General features: G+C 46.4%; 1 protein-coding gene across 1 annotated transcript; it reads right to left on the bottom strand.

Moving 5' to 3' along the window:
• Positions 1–2,959: 2,959 nt before the first annotated feature.
• On the bottom strand, positions 2,960–9,703 carry SSR2 (signal sequence receptor subunit 2). The gene is made up of 6 exons (XM_004436190.3): positions 9,643–9,703; positions 8,782–8,936; positions 8,034–8,132; positions 7,072–7,180; positions 5,115–5,192; positions 2,960–3,543 (listed from the first exon to the last, which is right to left on the bottom strand). The coding sequence occupies exons 1-6, from the start codon at positions 9,649–9,651 to the stop codon at positions 3,433–3,435; spliced, it is 561 nt and encodes a 186-aa protein (XP_004436247.2). The 5' UTR covers positions 9,652–9,703; the 3' UTR covers positions 2,960–3,432.
• Positions 9,704–18,321: the final 8,618 nt, after the last annotated feature.

Here is an 18,321-nt window from a genome sequence, read left to right as displayed (position 1 = left end):
GGTCCCTTTAAGAGGCAGGTTACAGCAGGGGGAGGAGAAAAGACTGAATTTTCTGTGATGAAAGTGCAGGGAGGAGCAGCTACAAGGGCAGCTACGTCTGAGGAGGGCCCTCACTTCAGCCAACAGGAACAGAGTGACCAGGCAGCTCCTCACACACAGGACTGCCTGTGGATACCAGGCACAGGATATCTGAGCAGCTTCCCCAGCCCTGCCCTGTTAACAGCTTCTGGGGTGGGGGGCTGACTCACCCTCACTGCTTCCTTGGGGCAGACGACAGCGTGGGCAGACGTTGGACTTCCTGAGGTAATGGGGGCCCTCCTCCTGACCGCCCTGTGGTCTAGTGGAAAGGGTACGTTGGAGTTGGGAGACCTTGGCTAACTCTGCCAACTCACTAGTTATGGGGCCTTGGAGAAGTTCCTATTAGCCTCATTTCTCATCTGTAAAATGGGGGTGTTACATGAGCTATGTGCAAATAGTAGAACATAAATGCTGAGCCCATAATAGTTACTCAATAAAGAGGCTAGCTGCCACTTGCTGTGTGACCTTGGATCAGCCACTTCACTCTGTGCCTTTCCTGATCTTTAAACGAGAGGATTAAATTAGGTGACCCATGGTCTATCCTTGCTGTAAAATTCTGGGTGAAAGGAAGAGTGCAGTTGCTGCCAGATGTGGAAACCGTGTGCCCTTTCCTACCCGGCTGGGCCCCAATCCACATGATGAGCGACTGTGATTGCTTCTCACTTCACAAGAACACAAGAGAAACACTTGCTTCATTTTTCTGGTGTGGGGTTCTCAGAAATCCTTTAATTAAACAGTCTCATGATTGTCCAGATGAGGACACAGGCTCTGAGAGGGAGTGTGATTTACCTGAGGTCATTCAGCCACTGGGTGGCGGAATTTGGGCTGGGACCCAGCACTGCTGCCTGCCTGAGGTCAGTGCTGCTTCCACCGCCCTGAGCTGCTCTCTCAAGGGATTAAGCTTTATAACTTGCTGAACCACTGGATTTCTCCCAGTTTCTCTGAAATTCGTATACTCCTTTCCCATTGACTTTCTTCACGTAGAGTCCCAAAGCTCAGTACGTGAAGGGGGTGGAAATTGGGCACCTGGCTCCTCCTGGTACCAGGACTGGGTGTGTGGGTGTATAGGTGCCAGCTGGAAGTCTGGACAATGTGGGAGGGATGAATGGATGGTTTCCATGGGGTGGAGGGGACCCGGAACATGTTGGCAGCTGGGTTACTATCTGTATTGCCTTTTGGGGAGGAGCCCCTCAGTTGTGGTACCCAACCTCCAGGAAGGCCGTGGGACCAGTGCTTACTTTCCTTCTCCCTTGCAGACCTGCAGGCAACCTGAGATCAGGGTTCGCACCTCCCTAAGGTGGTTTCTATTAGAGTGGAGAGCTGCTGTCTGCTACTCATCCTCCCATTAAATTACCTCAAGAAGTTCAGAGGGCTCAATCCTAAGGCCAACTATTCCAGATAAGTCTCCCCGTCTATAGATTTTAGAGACTTATATTCCAACTCCACTACTTAAGGGAGGCTCAAATTCCACCCTGACTCCACGGAAGTTGATCTCTTGAGAGATGAAGTATTGGTTTTGGCCTTCTTTCAAGGTGCCTGTGACACTAACTGCCTTCATAATGCTTCTCTTGTCACCTGTCAGGCCTGGGTCCCCCCCCCCCAACCTTCTCCCCCAGTCTCCTCCATAACAAGGGCCAGGACACAAAGTGCTGAGCCCTGCAAGGAAAGGTAAAGATTACCCCAACTTTCAGGACAGGAGTACCTCCCAGAATGCAGACTAAGGAAGAAATCGCTTATATTACCTTCCAGAGTTATGAAGTTTATCCTGTCCTCTAAACCAGAACTCCTCCTCCAACAGGTTAACTCCTCATTCTGCTGTCAGTGGAGACCACACAGGTGAAAACCAGTGTGTTGCCTTCTCCAAAGACTACCATTTCATAGTCCTAGAGAGCAAGACAATACGCATCAAACTCTCTCCCTTTTCCTTCCCTACACTTGTTCTCAACCCCAAGCTTCTGACCCAGTGCTTTTTTCCCTATTCTCCTGAGCAAGTCCCAGGTCCCACCAAGAACACAACAAACAAAAGCAAATGTTTCCTCCTCGCCCTCTGACCTGGCCAGTCCTGGAGTGTCCGAGCTGCAGCCCCTGAAAGACGGACGTGAGCTGGTGGAGGGCTACTCCATTTGAATTTTCCCGTTGTCTCCATGTCCTTTTCATCCTTCCCGGGGCCCAGAGGCTCCGACTGCTGGGCGAAGGAAAGGTTAAACTGATTGGGCACCCCCCCACCCCAACAGAATCTAAACTGGGAAACTCGGTGGCAGGAACAAAGCGGGCGTTTGTTGGGTTTCCCTCCCGCCTGGGAGGCTGCTCTCGGACCACGGCATTCCTGGGTTGGACAGAGTCAGCTCAGAGCGGCTTCTCCCCACTGCTGCTGCAGCAAAAACCACTGCCTTTCCATAGGCCATGCTTAGGTAACAACTCAGGGGATCCAGGCACTTCTGCCTGACCCGAGCTCAAACCAGAGGCATTAAAAATAAATTCAAGCTCAAGAAAAGCTAGTTCTTAGAGGAAGGGCTAGAATCAGGCCTAAGAGATATCTTTTCAGGAACAATCAGTAAATAAATCAGATCAAAAGTCTTCCAGGGCATGAGAATTGCTGCTCATCTGCAGACATCACCCCCCAGACACCCCCCACCATTTCCCCTAGCTGTAGAGAGGAGCTGACAGGCAAACAAGGCTTAGGACAGTGGGCGGTGACTGAGAAGAGAAATAAAGGATGGAAGCAAAGGGGTTCACAGGGGGCAGGTATCTCTATGGGAACAGGACCCACAAGCTCTACAGCAATGAGGCAGGAATTTGGCTCACTTGCCCAGGAGCCAGAATGCTCAGGGCCTGAGTTCCACCAAGCTGAGCTCACCCAGGTGACAGGAAAACAGACAAGTCAGTGTGGCATTTGTTTTTATTAGAAAACCCCATTTGGTAAGCACTTCCCTAACCCAGAACAGAGACTGGGTAGCCTCTAAGAGTCCCACAGCTTTCATTTTATCTTCCACCCTCTTCTGAAAGGGGAGGGCAGGGGATGGGTGTGGTGTCAGGCAGCATCCGAAGTGCACCCCCCGAACCCCTGAGAGTTCACGTTGCCAGCAGTATACCCCACGGCACCTCAGTGGTGCACCAGAGGGCCCTCTAGGCTCAAAGCTGTTGCTGAAGGCATTCCTGATTGTGTGGCTTCAGAACGGAACCAAGGAGGCTCTCATAGACTCCTAGGCCTGGTCCTTCACTCTGGTTGAGAGCAGGGCAGGATCCAGGAGAAGGTGGCCAAGGGCTAAGGGAGAAGAGATTGCTTTTGAGATACCCTTTGGAATCTGGAAAGCACCTGGATTTCTTGGGAAGGGAGGGCTGTGGAAGCCCCACTCAGTTCTTCTTGGTTTTGGGAGTGTCATATTTCCTCTTGCTGGAGTACCACAACAGCAGGGGGATGCCAATGGAGGGGAGGGTCATGACCCCGAAGGCCGCCCAGTCCAGCTGTGGAAGACAACAAAGGCCTTGCTTAGAAGTCTGGATTAGGGCACAGGAGAGGACCAAGAGGGAAGGGGTTCAATGAGATAGGGAGCAGCCCAGCCCAAATTTTAAGCAGAACCTAGGCGGGAAGGTTCCTCTCTGACCACTCCTGATATAGAATGACTCTCTCAAGACCCATCCATCTAGCAAGCTGTGGAGCCAAAGCCTCCGCTGACCCAACGCAGACTGGAAGAGACAAAGAGACAATCTTTGAGGAAGGAGATGCCCAGGTCTTGCCCTGGCAGCCAAGCCTCTTGTGATCTAACCCGTGCTTACGCCTCCAGCCCTGTCTCTTCCATTCCTCCGCCTCACATTCTGCCCTCTACCCTTGCTAGTCTTACACTACTTGCCATTCGTGGACTGCACCATGCTTTTTCTCACTTTGGAGCTACTCCTTCTTCCTAGGATGCCTGCCCTTCCTTACCTCCTCTTTGACAGGTTAAACTTCTCCTCCTCCAGAAAACCCTCCCTGACTCTCAAAGACCATTAGACGTTCCTGCTGCCTGCTCCTCCAGCACCTTGCATATGATCTCTAGAACTTTTTTCCCCCATTGACTTGTTCCAAGTCCCCATAAGATCTTTAATAGACTAAACTGTGTCTTGTTCACCACTGTTTTCCCAAAGCAAAGCACAGAACTGAGCACATAATTAGGAACCTTATCAACGAATTTCCTCATTCAGTATTTCAGGCAAATCTTATAAACATCTTTTTTTTTTTTTTTTTTTTAAAGATTTTATTTATTTTATTTTTTGCCCCCAAAGCCCCAGTAGATAGTTGTATGTCATAGCTGCACACCCTTCTAGCTGCTGTATGTGGGACTCGGCCTCAGGATGGACAGAGAAGTGGTGCCTCGATGCGCACCCGGGATCTGAACCTGGGCCGCCAGCATCGCAGCGCGCGCACTTAACCACCAAGCCACAGGGCCGGCCCTAAACATCATTTTTTTTTAATAATTTTATTTATTTATTTTTTTCTCCCAAAGCCCCAGTAGATAGCTGTATGTCATAGCTGCACATCCTTCTAGTTGCTGTATGTGGGACGCGGCCTCAGCATGGCCCGAGAAGCGGTGCGTCGGTGCGCACCCGGGATCCGAACCCGGGCCGCCAGCAGCGGAGCACGCGCACTTAACCGCTAAGCCATGGGGCCGGCCCACTTCAGGCAAATCTTAAAATTCTCTCCTAGACTAGACCACAACAAAGCTCCCATTTAACCTTCCCAATGCTCTACAACTCTTTGAATCTAAGCAGATATTCTTTTAAACCTCAAAATAGACCCAGAACTCTAAGATGGGACTCTAGTCAAGGCTGAGCAGAGAAAAAGGGCAGTTTCTTGGTTCTGACAATTGTGATCTCATTGCCAAAAATCTCTAATCATGGTTAAATCAGGATTTGATGGCTGTCTGTATCAGACACCACAAAACAGACATGGCAAGAACCAACCAACTAACGAATCTTCTAAGAGGGCCAAGAGGTCCCAAACCAAAAGGGTGTTCTCATCCTAGGGGAATGATAAGTGAGAACACTGCAAAGCTTACAAAATGGGGGGAGAATCTCCTGTCAAACTCCCGCTGAGCCAGGATTCCTCCCTGTCCAGGTGCACTGGTGAAGCCAATCTGAAAAGAAAAGGGCATTAAGGCAAGTCCACACTCCTCATCTGACAAAGGGCAGTTCCAACCAACCCAAGTCCAAGCATTAGATTCTTAGCGCTTCAAATAGATAAAGAAAAGCTTTTGAACCAGAGAGAGTTGGACGATTCTTAGTGTGTTGTAAAGAGGAGTAAATTAGGAGCCAGGAGACCTGAGAAACCCATGAGGAACATTTACTAGACAAAAGTAGCCCAGGTATGCAGCTGAAATTAAAGCCAAATCCTTCTATCTTAGCCTCAGACTCTGGAGAGAGAGCTGTTCACCATCACTGGCCTCTCTGCAGGGCCCGTGTGTAATGGAATGACTTGCCCTTGGCAATCATTTGCTTATTCCTCAAGTGGAAATACTCTTCTATACCTCACAGGTTGCCATGACGCTCAAATGAAATAATGAGAAGGATTCTGGAAGGTATAAAGCCCTACCCAATGTACATTACTAGAGGCGGGGCGGCGTCTGGCCCACATTCCTTGGTCTTGGAGAGGTGGCCGAGAGTTTGGAGCACACTGCAAACAACTTTGTTCTAAAGTGGCAGCTGAGCCTTTGATTTTGTATCTTTTAACCCATCAAGTACCAGGTAGAACCAAAGAGTCCTAAAGTTGATTCTAAAAGCAGAAATGACACAAGATGTGAAAATGTAACTAGGATTACAAGAATACGGGTCCATGTGGTTTATTAAAAAAAAGAAAATTCAGCAAGTACGCTGACCGTTAAAGAACTTTAGACTTCTTTCAGTTCTGTGGTTGACTCCATGAAGTCACTTCCCGACTGTGCATTCACCTAGTAGCCTACAGCCCATTTGTATGGTCCTGTCAGGGACCATACAACTCATGACCTAAGCTTTTTGAGGGCTATGACAGTATCTTAATCTTCTTGGTATTCCCTAGAGTTCAGCACATTGCAGGGGCTCAAGAAATGTCTGCTGACATTTACATCAATCAATCAAAAGATTGTTTACCACCAAGTTTCTGTTATACAGGGGAAAGAGAGAAATCTAAGACAAAGTCTTGACCTCAAGGAGTTTATAATTAAATTGGGAGGTGGCGGTAGGGAAAAGACCTATGCATAAGAAAGGGAACTACTGAAGACAGAAAATAATTAAATGTTCAAGTGGCATAGACTATAAGAGCTATAGAAGTTTAGATGCAGTCAATGAACGTTTATTGAAAGAATGAGTAGGAAAGAGCAATCTGAATTGTAAAAGCAGAAGATAGAAACAAGGGAGATGCAGCTCAAAGCTGGGTCTTAAGAAGGCTTCAGGTAATGAAGTAGAGGAGAGAGCGTACTTCAGAGAACAAAGGCAAAGTGGAAAGAAGTAGCACTGAGAGAGGGGGAGGGAGTGCAGGAAGGAGCTTGGCCTAATTAGGATGGAGGGTCTTTGTGGGGAGAGAGGGAGAGAAAGCTAGAGAGGCAGAGAACAGCTGGACTATTGGAGAGGATGCAATGAGAGGCAGAAAAGTGTGTCCTCGATGCAATAAGCAGGAGCATTCTAAGCAAGATAAAGTCACAGAAACAGTGGAGACTGGGAATAATCTGACAGCAGCACAGAAGATGGATTGGAAGGGCAAGGCCAGCAATAAACTGGGCAGCAAATGACACATCCCAGATTACAACCAAAGCAGAAGGAACGAAGAGGAAAGGAATGTTACAGTACTCCCCTCCCATCCATTTCAATTACTTTATTCTGGGACTTTATAATTTGAAACATCCTTCCTGCCTAAGGACAATATCCCAAGTTTCTGGTCCTTCTTATCTTCCTCAGAATTTAGTGGCTGCTTTGGAAATTTTCTGAAGTTTTCAAAGGAAAGCATATTTGAGCTCCACCCAGCTAAGGGTTTGGGGAACTCACCACAACAGGCCCATCCTCCTGGGCCAGGTAAGTAATAGTTGCTGAGGTGAAGTTGAAATAACCAGCCTTGAGAGGGCGCAGGACCACGGTGTGGGAGACGTTGCTAGCACTGACCCAAGAGTTAAGGACAGGAAAAAGATGAAGCTAAAGCTGTAACAACCTTTCAATTTGTGGACTAAATGCACCATTCACAAAACAGGTGCCAACCCATGTGGTGATTTCACACCTGCAATACTCTGCAAGTATAAATATAGACTTTTTTCCAAGTCTAAAGTGTGTGGTATAATATGATATCTTTCTAGCCAAGTTTTAAGGGGTCTACGTACTCAACATTGATGTACTCAACAATCAATCCTTGATGTACTCAACATCAAGGATTTTGAAGTAAACTTTCAAAGCAATATACATTACGGATGAAAAATTAGTCCCTTAAGCTCAAAGAAAATCTTTCATTGACTATAACTGACGGAGGTTCTTGAAAATATAAAATAAAAACAAAAACAAAAAAGACAAAGAGAACACTTACCCTCACCAGAAAATCTAAATATACTTTAATTCACAAGGGAAAAAAATAATCTAATTCAAAACATTCAGGAAATAACTGGTAGATCCAAATGAGGAAAGTCTTTAAAAGGTCAGCCAGGTCCTCCACGCTAGCATCCAACTGAATTTCTTTCAAAAGAACCTTAAAAATCCTTGCCTGGTCACAAACATCTTTCTAAGTGTCTACATCTTCCTAATATAGTATGTTTTAGGGCCTTATAACCTGAGTTTCAGGAAGCTCCTTCCTCAGGTCTACGTTAAATCATAATTTTCACCAGTCTCTCTTGCCCATTCTTATTCAGAGAGGTGACAGAAGAATGGCCATGCACACCCAGGTGGTTTGAAGTGACCCTGCTTTTTTGCTGGTGGCATTCCCTCCCCACACCACCAGCCTTCATCACCCAGTGTCAAGAGGATACGGGGCAATCCGGTCCCATTTGACATTGAGCATTCCAGAGACAATGCCAAAGTCTTCCGGAGGGAAGGAATCATCAGATAATTCCACATCTAATGCAGCACTAGAAAATGGAAGAAACAAAAAAGGTTAGTAAGTAACGGATATAAAATTAAAGCAATCAGCAATCAGATGTGCCAGCTTATCCTAAAAAATCAGAACTACAAAGGACAGATACAAGTCACATAAGTAACTTGGGTTTGTTGCACTGAAGAATCCAGGTCAAGGACTGGATTCTACGGCTCAGGAGCACCAAAACACTCAAGTATCTAAGAAGGAATGGGTCCAAATCCATTCTTGCCCCAATTTCTCCATGTGTGTGTGTGTGTTAGGAGGGGAAGAGAAGCAAGATGCACACGGAAGAGAAAATTAAGGGAATAAAATGAAAAAAAGGTACCCAAAATGCTTATAGGCTAATGAAAGAAAGAAAGCTGAAACTTTAAACCCCTGAGGTTACAAAGAATCATATATTTCTCCCCATTTCACCACAATTCTTGCTTCTTCCCCACTCTGAAACTCTTTCAACTCAAAAAAGTTGAAGATGGTTTCTTGTAGCTTAGGTAAGAATGTCTCTTCCAAAAGTAGGTCCATCAGTATATTCACTCACTCATGATATCTGTTGCTGGAGGTCTCCCACTACTGGTGCCTGTTCCCAGCTGGGAAATCTAAGAACCCTGAAAAGGGCCCAACCTGTAGCTCCAGGGCCTCCTTACCTTGAGCCAACATTGTAGATGTTGTACTGTAAGGTCAGGTCTCGCCCCTCCACAGCATATCTGTTTAGCAGCGATTTGGAGGCCAAAAGCCTGGCTCCTTCCTCTGCTTGAGTGACAGCCAATAGAGCCAGCACCACAAATGCCAGCAGCCTCATCTTTGGAGAAAAAAGCAAAGTGAGCAGTCAACCAAGCATGTAAACATCATCAAAATCTTCCTGACAGTCTTCCCTTACAGTCTATCAAAGCTCTTTTGATCTCATCACAGCAGCAGCCCCTTCCACACGGAAGTCCGTAAGCCACCAGAGCTGACCCAGTCGCCAGACTCTCCTACCATCTCCTCTGCGCTGCGGCCCTCGGAAAATCGGTCTAAGCACCAGCATATCAGTTGCCCTCTTCCTGTCAGGGGCCCAGGGTGCTCCCCAACTGGTGGGGTCCTCCGAGAGGACAACACGTGGCCAGAATAGGTCTTTCCTTAGGGGGCCCGATTTCAGCCGATCTCGGACCTGCAGCAGCCTCTAGCTTTCCCTCGGCTGCTGCTTTCCCGCTGCTCCTCTCCTCCTCCGCCCAGCTCCACTGGGATCCCACCGCGCGCTCGCGGGGTCCTCTCCAACGCCCCGGTATCCCACTCTCCATTCTTCACCCGGAATCCTATTCGTCCTCGTCCCCTACATCCCTTTCTGGGTCCCTCTGGGGGCTCAGTCCGCTCTGCCCCCTCCCCCGTCTGGTCAAGATTACCCGTTCTCCTGCCGGCGCGCCCTCTCCCCTACCCGCGCTCCCTGAGCTAATCCTCAGCCGTTGGGTGATGTGCGGAGACAAGACTCCCTCGCCTCCCGCTCGCACCCCCAGGGCCTTGGGACTCACCATGCGCATCCCAAAGGCCCTTCGGCGGCCAGCAAGACCGGAAGAGAGCGTCAGCACCCTAAAAACCGGAAATAAGCTCTGGTCGGAAACCTTAGTATTCCGCGCGATGCCTTCTGGGATTTGTAGTTCTTGAACAAGCCCCACCTTTCCCTTTGTAGTGCTCGCCTGCCTCCGGTCTGCGAGCGCTGCTAAAACAGGGTTGTCTGTGGGTCCTCCACGGTTTTCTTCTTCTGCCCTCTTCAATCGGTTTTCAAGCTGGCTTGCCGTTTCTGTATGTGACTAGCACCTGATTGGGTGCTTTGCAGAACTGGCAAACCTAGAGATTTGGAACATCTATCTAAAATGTCGAGCGTACTGTCGAATTAGGAATTAGGGAAAAGCTATTTCTCTCAGGGCTACCAGCATTCTTTCTATTCCCAGGCGAGGAATTTAGTCATCCCCTAGATCCAGTAAGTCACCAAACCCTGAGCTTTATTTAGAAGCCCGTTGAGGTGCTGAAAAAATAGATCCTTTTTTCTGTATTCCCAATATAACCACTGTATTTCATACTCGTTACTATATGCTATTTTTACTGCAGTAGTCTCCCTATCTTAGGTCTTTCCCTGCACTTTTCAGTCAGCTACCAGACAGCTTCCCCAAACAGCACTTTGAACAGTAGACTCTAGGGCCGGCCCCGTGGCTTACCGGTTAAGTGCGCGGGCTCTGCTGCTGGCAGCCCAGGCCGGACCCCGGGCCGGACCCCGGGCGCGCACAGACGCACTGCTTCTCCAGCCATGCTGAGGCCGTGTCCCACATACAGCAACTAGAAGGATGTGCAACTATGACATACAACTATCTACTGGGGCTTTGGGGTAAAAATAAATAAATAAATAAAATCATGAACAGTAGACTCTAGGTTCAGAGGATGGACTGTGAACTTAGGCAGTCATGAATTCAAGTGTCAGTTCCATCACTTACTAGTTAGGTAACCCTGAGGCAAGTGTTACTTCTATAAAGCCTTGGTTCCCAGATCTGTAAAATGAGATAATTATAGTACTCTCAAAATATTGGGGGATCAATTAAGATAATATATGTAAAATTCTTAGCCTACTGTCTGGCCCATGTATGTGCTCAATAAATGGTATCCATCAATATTACTATTCTCTATCTCCACTGTAGCATTTATTCATTCAATATGCATTTGTTGATCACCTAATTTGTGCCTGTCACTGTTCTAGGTACTGAGAATACAGTGATGCACAGGACAGACAAGGTTTCTACTTTCTGGGTTACATTCTTGTGAAATAATACACATACATCACCTGTATTTGTTTTAGTATCTGTCCCTCCGTTCCCCACCTCCCAGACTAGAGCTCCTTAAGGACAGGTTGTCTGTTTTCCATTGCTTAGTGTCGTGCCTGAGCACACAGGGGGTACTCAAGGAATGAATAGTCACAACTTATCTACACGCAACCTCCAATCTGCCCTTCCTTCAGGCCTTTGTGTGTGGCTTCCCTGAAATGCCCTACTGCCTCTCTTTCCTTATCCAAATCCAACCCATCCTTCGGGCCCTGTTTTAGTCTCATCCCCTCTGGGAAGCTTCCCTTGGCTTTGCCAGACTACATTGCTCTTTTGCAGCACCGCAGTTTAGTGTGTCTTTTTCTAATTGTTTCTGGCCTGAAAAACTACCTTAATGATTAGGTGCTATTTCTCTAGCGTACGCTTATCCAAAGGCCCTACAGCGATGCTGAGCACACAGGAGATGCTCAAGAAACACCTGCCCATTGCAGGAATTTTCATTCCTTCCCGAGGCATTGTTTTCTATAGCAATTTCTCCAGGACTGGAAAGATGTGAAGTGTGGGTGTTCTCGTTTTTCAGACTCAGCTGAACCCAAAAGGAATATATCTTCAGCACACACCATCTAGACACCTACAAAATAGCTGCTCTGGATTCAGAAGAGAAAAATCTTCATCCTTACTTTGCCCATTTATGCATCGACCCTTCTCCCGCCTCTCCTCCATCCAGTTGGGTCACTTGTTCATTCATTGATACGTTTAGCATTCATTTTTTGAGCACCTATTATCTGTCAAGCACTGTGATAGTCACTGTGGGAGATACAAAGATAAAATATGGTGTCTGCCCTCAAGGAGTTTAGAACCTAGTGATGGGAATGAAATATACTCACGACTATAATAAAAAGGCAAGTGGGATGTCAGGCACTCCTCAAAAAAAAAAAAAAAATTCAGTGGCTTCCCATTGTCAATGGAATTAAATCCAATTCCTTTGTCTGATAGTCAAGACCCTTCACTGTAGTCACTTCTCCCACCTGCTTTAGCCAAACAGACACTCCCCCTTGCCCACTTTCTCACTTTCAGACTTTTGATCAGTGCAAGTTATTGAAGTTCAAAAAAATCTTTATTGACTACATACTATCACCAGCCCTATGCTAGTTTCTGGGTAAACAAATGTGTATAAGACACCACACTTGACTTGGAAGAGTTTACAACCAGCCAAGTTTGGGGGTAGGGGGAGGGACAGATAAGCAGATTATTTTGACATTGTCCTAAGTGCTCTGAAAGAGGTTAGCATGTGGTTTCCCAGTCGGTGGTTTGTCTTTTCATTCTCTTAATTGTATCTCTTTGATAAATAAGAGTTCTTTGTTTTAATTATAATGCCCTCTAAAATAGCAGTTAGTACTGCCTTAGAAATTCTGCCTCTTGGTGCTTTGGGTAGCACATGAGGACTTTGGACATTTGGGAAGGAAATAGACACCCAAGGTAAGACAAAATGTGACACAGCCAATATAGTCAATGAAAAACATTGTTCACCAAAGTTCCCTACATCCAAGTGAATCTGCCTAGCAAACCCCTTGGAATTAGTATAGATTGTTTTTTTCTTTCTCTAGAACCAGAGAGAATCTGAGAAAATGTTGTGATAACAGACCATCTCACCCCTGGGACCCTGACATATCTCACTGTGGATAAGAAAGTCTCAGACAAGGCGTGGGTTGGTAAAGACACATCTTCTCTGTTTACAGTCTCCCTATTAGAATCTATTCTGACTAGAAGAGAGATTTTGAGAGTCAATTGCTAAGGGAAATGTTTCTGTTGAAAGACTTCCCAAAGAATAAAACGGCTTCCTTCCATCCTCAAGGGGACCCCAAACCAAAAGATTGAGTAGAACTTTGTTAGAAGTGCAGGGGGGCCGGCCCCATGGCTTAGCGGTTAAGTGCACATGCTCCGCTACTGGCAGCCCGGGTTCGGATCCAGGGCGCGCACCAACGCACCGCTTCTCCGTCCATGCTGAGGCCGCATCCCACATACGGCAACTAGAAGGATGTGCAACTATGACATACAACTATCTACTGGGGCTTTGGGGGGGAAAAAAAAGGAGGAGGATTGGCAATAGATGTTAGCTCAGAGCCGGTCTTCCTCAGCAAAAAGAGGAAGATTAGCATGGATGTTAGCTCAGGACTGATCTTTCTCGCAAAAAAAAAAAAAAAAAAGTGCAGGGAACTGTGTGCCAGGAATAGAGGCATGCACAGCCAGTACAAGCTTACCTAAGGTACCTATTGTGCCCCCAGGATGGTGTCACTGGTTTCATGCCCTGTTTCTTGATGTTTACGACAAAGCCCAAGCTGCTCACTAATCTCTCTTTGGGGGTCTGCAACAAGAGGGCAACTAAGTGTGTGGCTGAGCTGCGAAGGAAGTGGCAAGCTGCTTTTTGGCTGGTGGCTAGGCAGGCACCCAGAAGTAGAGCCTGCTGCCAAATCTAGGGGCCTCAGATGGGCATAAGCTAGCTGGAAGGGCACTCTGTAATGGAGTGAATATGAACCATGCCGGTTTTCAAGAAACATCCAGAATCAGAGCTGTTACAGGGACAGCAACAATCATTTTTCTTTTTTCTTTTACGTTCATTTTTTTTTTACAGATTTTATTTATTCATTTTTTCCCCCCAAAGCCCCAGTAGATAGTTGTATGTCATAGGTTCACATCCTTCTAGTTGCTGTACGTGGGACTCGGCCTAGCGTTGGACGGAGAAGTGGTGCCTTGGGGCGTGCCCGGGATCCGAACCCAGGCCGCCAGCATCAGAGCGCGCGCACTTAACCGCTAAGCCATGGAGCCGGCCCTACATTCATTTTTTAAAAAGGTGGTAAAGATACATAACATGACAGTTACCATTTTAACTATTCTGAGTGTACAGTTTAGTGGCATTAAGCACACACTGTTGTGCAACCATCACCACCATCCATCTCCAGGACTTTTTCTAAATGGGATCATGCTACATATCTCATTTTTTTTTTTTTAAAGATTTTATTTATTTTATTTTTTGCCCCCAAAGCCCCAGTAGATAGTTGTATGTCATAGCTGCACACCCTTCTAGTTGCTGTATGTGGGACTCGGCCTCAGGATGGATAGAGAAGTGGTGCCTCGATGCGCACCCGGGATCCGAACCCGGGCCGCCAGCATCGCAGCGCGCGCACTTAACCACCAAGCCACAGGGCCGGCCTACATATCTCATTTTTTAAAAATTATTATTATTGGGCTGGCCCTGTGGCTTAGCGGTTAAGTGCGTGTGCTCCGCTGCTGGCAGCCCCGGTTCGGATCCTGGGCCTGCACCGATGCACCGTTTCTCCGGCCATGCTGAGGCCGCGTCCCACATGCAGCAACTAGAAGGATGTGCAGCTATGACATAAAACTATCTACTGGGGCTTTGAGGGGAAAATAAATAAATAAATAAAATCTTTAAAAAAGAATTATTATTATTTATTTTTAAAAATTATTTTATTGAGGTCATAATGGTTTATAACGTTGTGTAATTTCAAGTGTACATTATTATATGTCATTTTCTGTATAGACTACATCATGCTCACCACCAATAGTCTCGTTTTTATCCGTCACCATACTTATGTTCCCCCTTACCCCTTTCGCCCACCTCCCAACCCCTCCCCTCTGGTAATCACTAATCTCTTCTGTTTATCGCTGTGTTTGTTGATCTTCCACATATGAGTGAAATCATACTGTATTTGCCTTTCTCTGTGCGGTTTATTTCGCTCAACATAATACCCTCATGGTCCATCTATGTTCTTGCAAATGACCAGAAACTTTTCATCTTCCCAAACTGAAACTCCCTATCAATTAAACACTAACTCCCCATTCTCCCCTCCCCCAGCCTCTGGCAATCACCATTCTACTTTCTGTCTCTGTGAATTTGACTACTCTAGTTACCTCATACAAATAGAATCATATAATAAGTTCATTTTTAATGTATATAAATAATACATGCTTATATTCTCATGAACAAAATCAAACAATACTGATATACTGGGTATAAATGTCAGGATGCAAATTTAGATGTCCAAGAAATGTTAACTTCCTTATTTTTCTAAAATCAAACCTAATTTCTGTTTCCAGCCCTTTTTCCATCAGGTAGCAAGAACTTAATGTTAAGGCAGGGACTCCTCAGCCATTTTCTCCAGAGGTGCGTCTAATTTTCTAGAGGGGGTCCTGATGTGCAAGAGGCATGGGGTCAGGGGGAGGGGACTTCTGGTGCTTGATCATCAATATTTTTCCTCTCTGGCATCCACTAAGACATCCAGATCCTGTCTGCTCTCAGGCTTTGACTTCGCTCAGAGCACAGCTGCATCCCCCTCAGCCTATCCCAAGGCCTCCCCAGGCATGGTGCCCCTCTCCCTTTACTTCCCCCTACTTTTTCATGCCTCTCTGGAGCCACAGGGAACTCACTTGGGCTCTCTAATGCCCTTCACCTCTTCCTTGCTAATCAAAGTCACTCCTCAATTCTGAAAACCAGGCTGGGACCAGGGGTGAGCAGAAATCTTGAAGGGTGTCTCAGACCCCCTACCTGGGCACATCCCAGTGTTGACCGCTCTTTGGCTCCAGCACCCATGCTGGGATGTGAAGAAATTCTGGTGCAGTCCATTGCATTCTATTTTTTTTTTTAATTTTTATTTATTTATTTTTTTCCCCCAAAGCCCCAGTAGATAGTTGTATGTCATAGTTGCACAGCCTTCTAGTTGCTGTATGTGGGACGCGGCCTCAGCATGGCTGGAGAAGCGGTGTATCAGTGTGTGCCCGGGATCCGAACCTGGGCCGCCAGCAGCGGAGCGTGTGCACTTAACCGCTAAGCCATGGGGCCGGCCCTGTCCATTGCATTCTTTGGGAACAGGAGCGAGACTCCTCTTGCTCTTGGATTCACCACACTGTTTGGGTTTTTTCTTTATGCCTCTCCCCTAAATCCAAAACTATATTAAGTCAGAGCACAGGGCAGGGTGGCCAGCAGAGCCTCAGAGCTCTATCCATGGATGACTAAGATCCCCTCTCTCCAGTTCTCTCTTCTTTCTTTTCTTCCTCCTCAATTTGGACAAACTCTGTCTAGCTGAGATAAGTTGGGTGAAGGGATAGATGTGATGGAAAACTGGCTCTACCTTCTCTAGTACTCATTCAACAAAAATTTACTGATCACTCTCCTTCGTGCCGGACACAGATCTAGGCCCTAGGGAAATGGTAGTGGACAAAACAGACAAAACTCTATGGCTTTTTTTCTAAAGAAGCACTGTTGAATAGAACTTTCAGTGATAATGGAAATGTTCTACGATATCTCCACAGTCTAATATGGTAGCCACCAGCCACATGTGGCTATTGAGCACTTGAAATGTGACTGGTGAGATCGGGCAACTGAATTTTTTAGTTTTATTTCATTTTAGCTAATTTCAACTTAAGTTGGAATAGCCACCCTTGGCTGGCATATCGGACAGCAGGTTCTTGTATATTCTGACACATCTCTGGCCTTTGGCTTTCGTACTCAGACAAGCCCAAGGTTTTGATATTCAGAAATCATTTTCTCTGCGTTTCTTCTGAAACAATGCTTCTTCTCAGTTCATCAGGGAGGAACTGAGGGTCTGAGGCACAGGATATAGGACAGCTCCCAGTGAGTTCCCAGAAAATGCCCAGATCTTGACTGATTCCATTTAGTTCCTAAACCCAGGGAAGACACCTTCCTTGTGGTAGATGCTTCTGGGTGTACAAAGCACAGGGTGCTCCCCTTCCTCCCCACAGTCTCCCAACTCATTAAGGTGGAAGGTAGCTGAATTCCCTTTTTGAGGGCTCAAAGATATCCAAAAGCAGGAGAATGTGATATGAAGGACTTCTGTGTCCCCCATAGCCCCTTCACCCTTTTGTTCCTCCCCAACCCTCATCTCTAGTAAAGAGGAGCTATTTTAGCAAAGAGCATAGAATCCTTGTGCTCTGAGAGGCAGTCTCTATGAGCAAGAGAGCAGCTTGTTGGCTGGTTGGTTTGTAGATGCCACACTGAAGAAGATGGGGCTTGATTCACTGTGAGGTCCCCAGGAAGGAGTTAGAAACAGCAATCTCCTCCACCTCACCATAAGGGGCAGCAGCAGGAAGAAGTAGGGCCCCAGTGGAAGGACTGAAAGTAAATAAGGAAAAGGGCCTTCCAAGTATCTGCTCCAGGCTGACTCTAGAAGGCAACCTTTGGGAGAAAGTGAGTACATATAAGTTCCACCTCCCAGGCCAGGAGTCTGTGTGTGTTAATGACCAGCTACTAATGGGTCTGTTTTCTTTCAGATTATGAACCGTGCCCACCATTCATTCTTCCGGACACTAGGGGGTAGATAACTGGCAGTGTTGGCGAGCTCCAGCTCTGTGCTCCTACTCAGCTACTGCATCCACCACACTGTAGTAAGATGAGTTGTTGCCAAGTCTGTCTCCTCACTGGATTGTAAGCATCTAGAGGGCAAAGATAACCTCGAGTCTGTTGAGTGGCTACCCTAAAAATAGTCTCTGAGCAGAAATGAGCCGTGGTGGGAGAAGAGTAGCACTGCTGCTGACCTGAAGTAATCAGGTTTGGCTGGAAATAGAGGAGAAGCTGGAAAAAAAGGCCAGATTACAGGCGCCGAGAATACTGCCTAGCATATAGTAGGTGCTCAGTAAGTGTCCCCACACATGATTTTTTATTTTGAAAAACTTCAAACCTATGGAAACTTAAAAGAATGGTTCCATTAATACCTATATCCCTTTCACTTGGATTTACCAGCTGCTAACATTTTGCCCATTAGCTTTATTCTCTATATATAAATTAGTATATGTATATATATTATGCACATATGTACTACACATTCATATATACGTTTTTTTAACCATTTGAGAGTAAATTGCCTATCGTGACATTCCAACCCTGTGTACTTGTATCTCCCAAGAACAAGAAGATTCTCTTCCAAAACCACAATAACATCACCATACCCAGGAAGTTTGACATGGATATAATACTATTTTCTGATACAGACTCCATATTCAATTTCCCCCAAAATGCCATTTATGACTTTCAAAAAAAGTCTAGGATCCTATCAAGGACGATGTATTGCAGCATTACATTTGATCAATAAATGCGTGCAGACTAAACCAAATGAGCTTCTCCCAGGGAGAGTGTGGAGAGAAGAGAGAAATGCATGAAAGATAGAACCTCAGCTACTGCCGCCCCAGACTGTGAGGATGGGAGGAGAAAGGGGAGAGAAGGCTCAGACAGAGCTCAGGCTCTTGAAACAGACACTGAAGTGTCCCTTCTAAGTTCTTGGATCCCTTGAAAATTCAGACAGACCTGGCCACCTGAAGTTGATGGTGGATTTTTCTGCTTCTTGCCAAATTTCTCTCCAGCACATGCAG

The sequence above is a fragment of the Ceratotherium simum genome, chromosome 2 (assembly GCF_057802395.1).
Source record: "Ceratotherium simum simum isolate JZ-2026a chromosome 2, ASM5780239v1, whole genome shotgun sequence".
NCBI classification, from domain to species: domain Eukaryota; kingdom Metazoa; phylum Chordata; class Mammalia; order Perissodactyla; family Rhinocerotidae; genus Ceratotherium; species Ceratotherium simum.
This window is presented reverse-complemented; position numbering and strand designations above follow the sequence as displayed.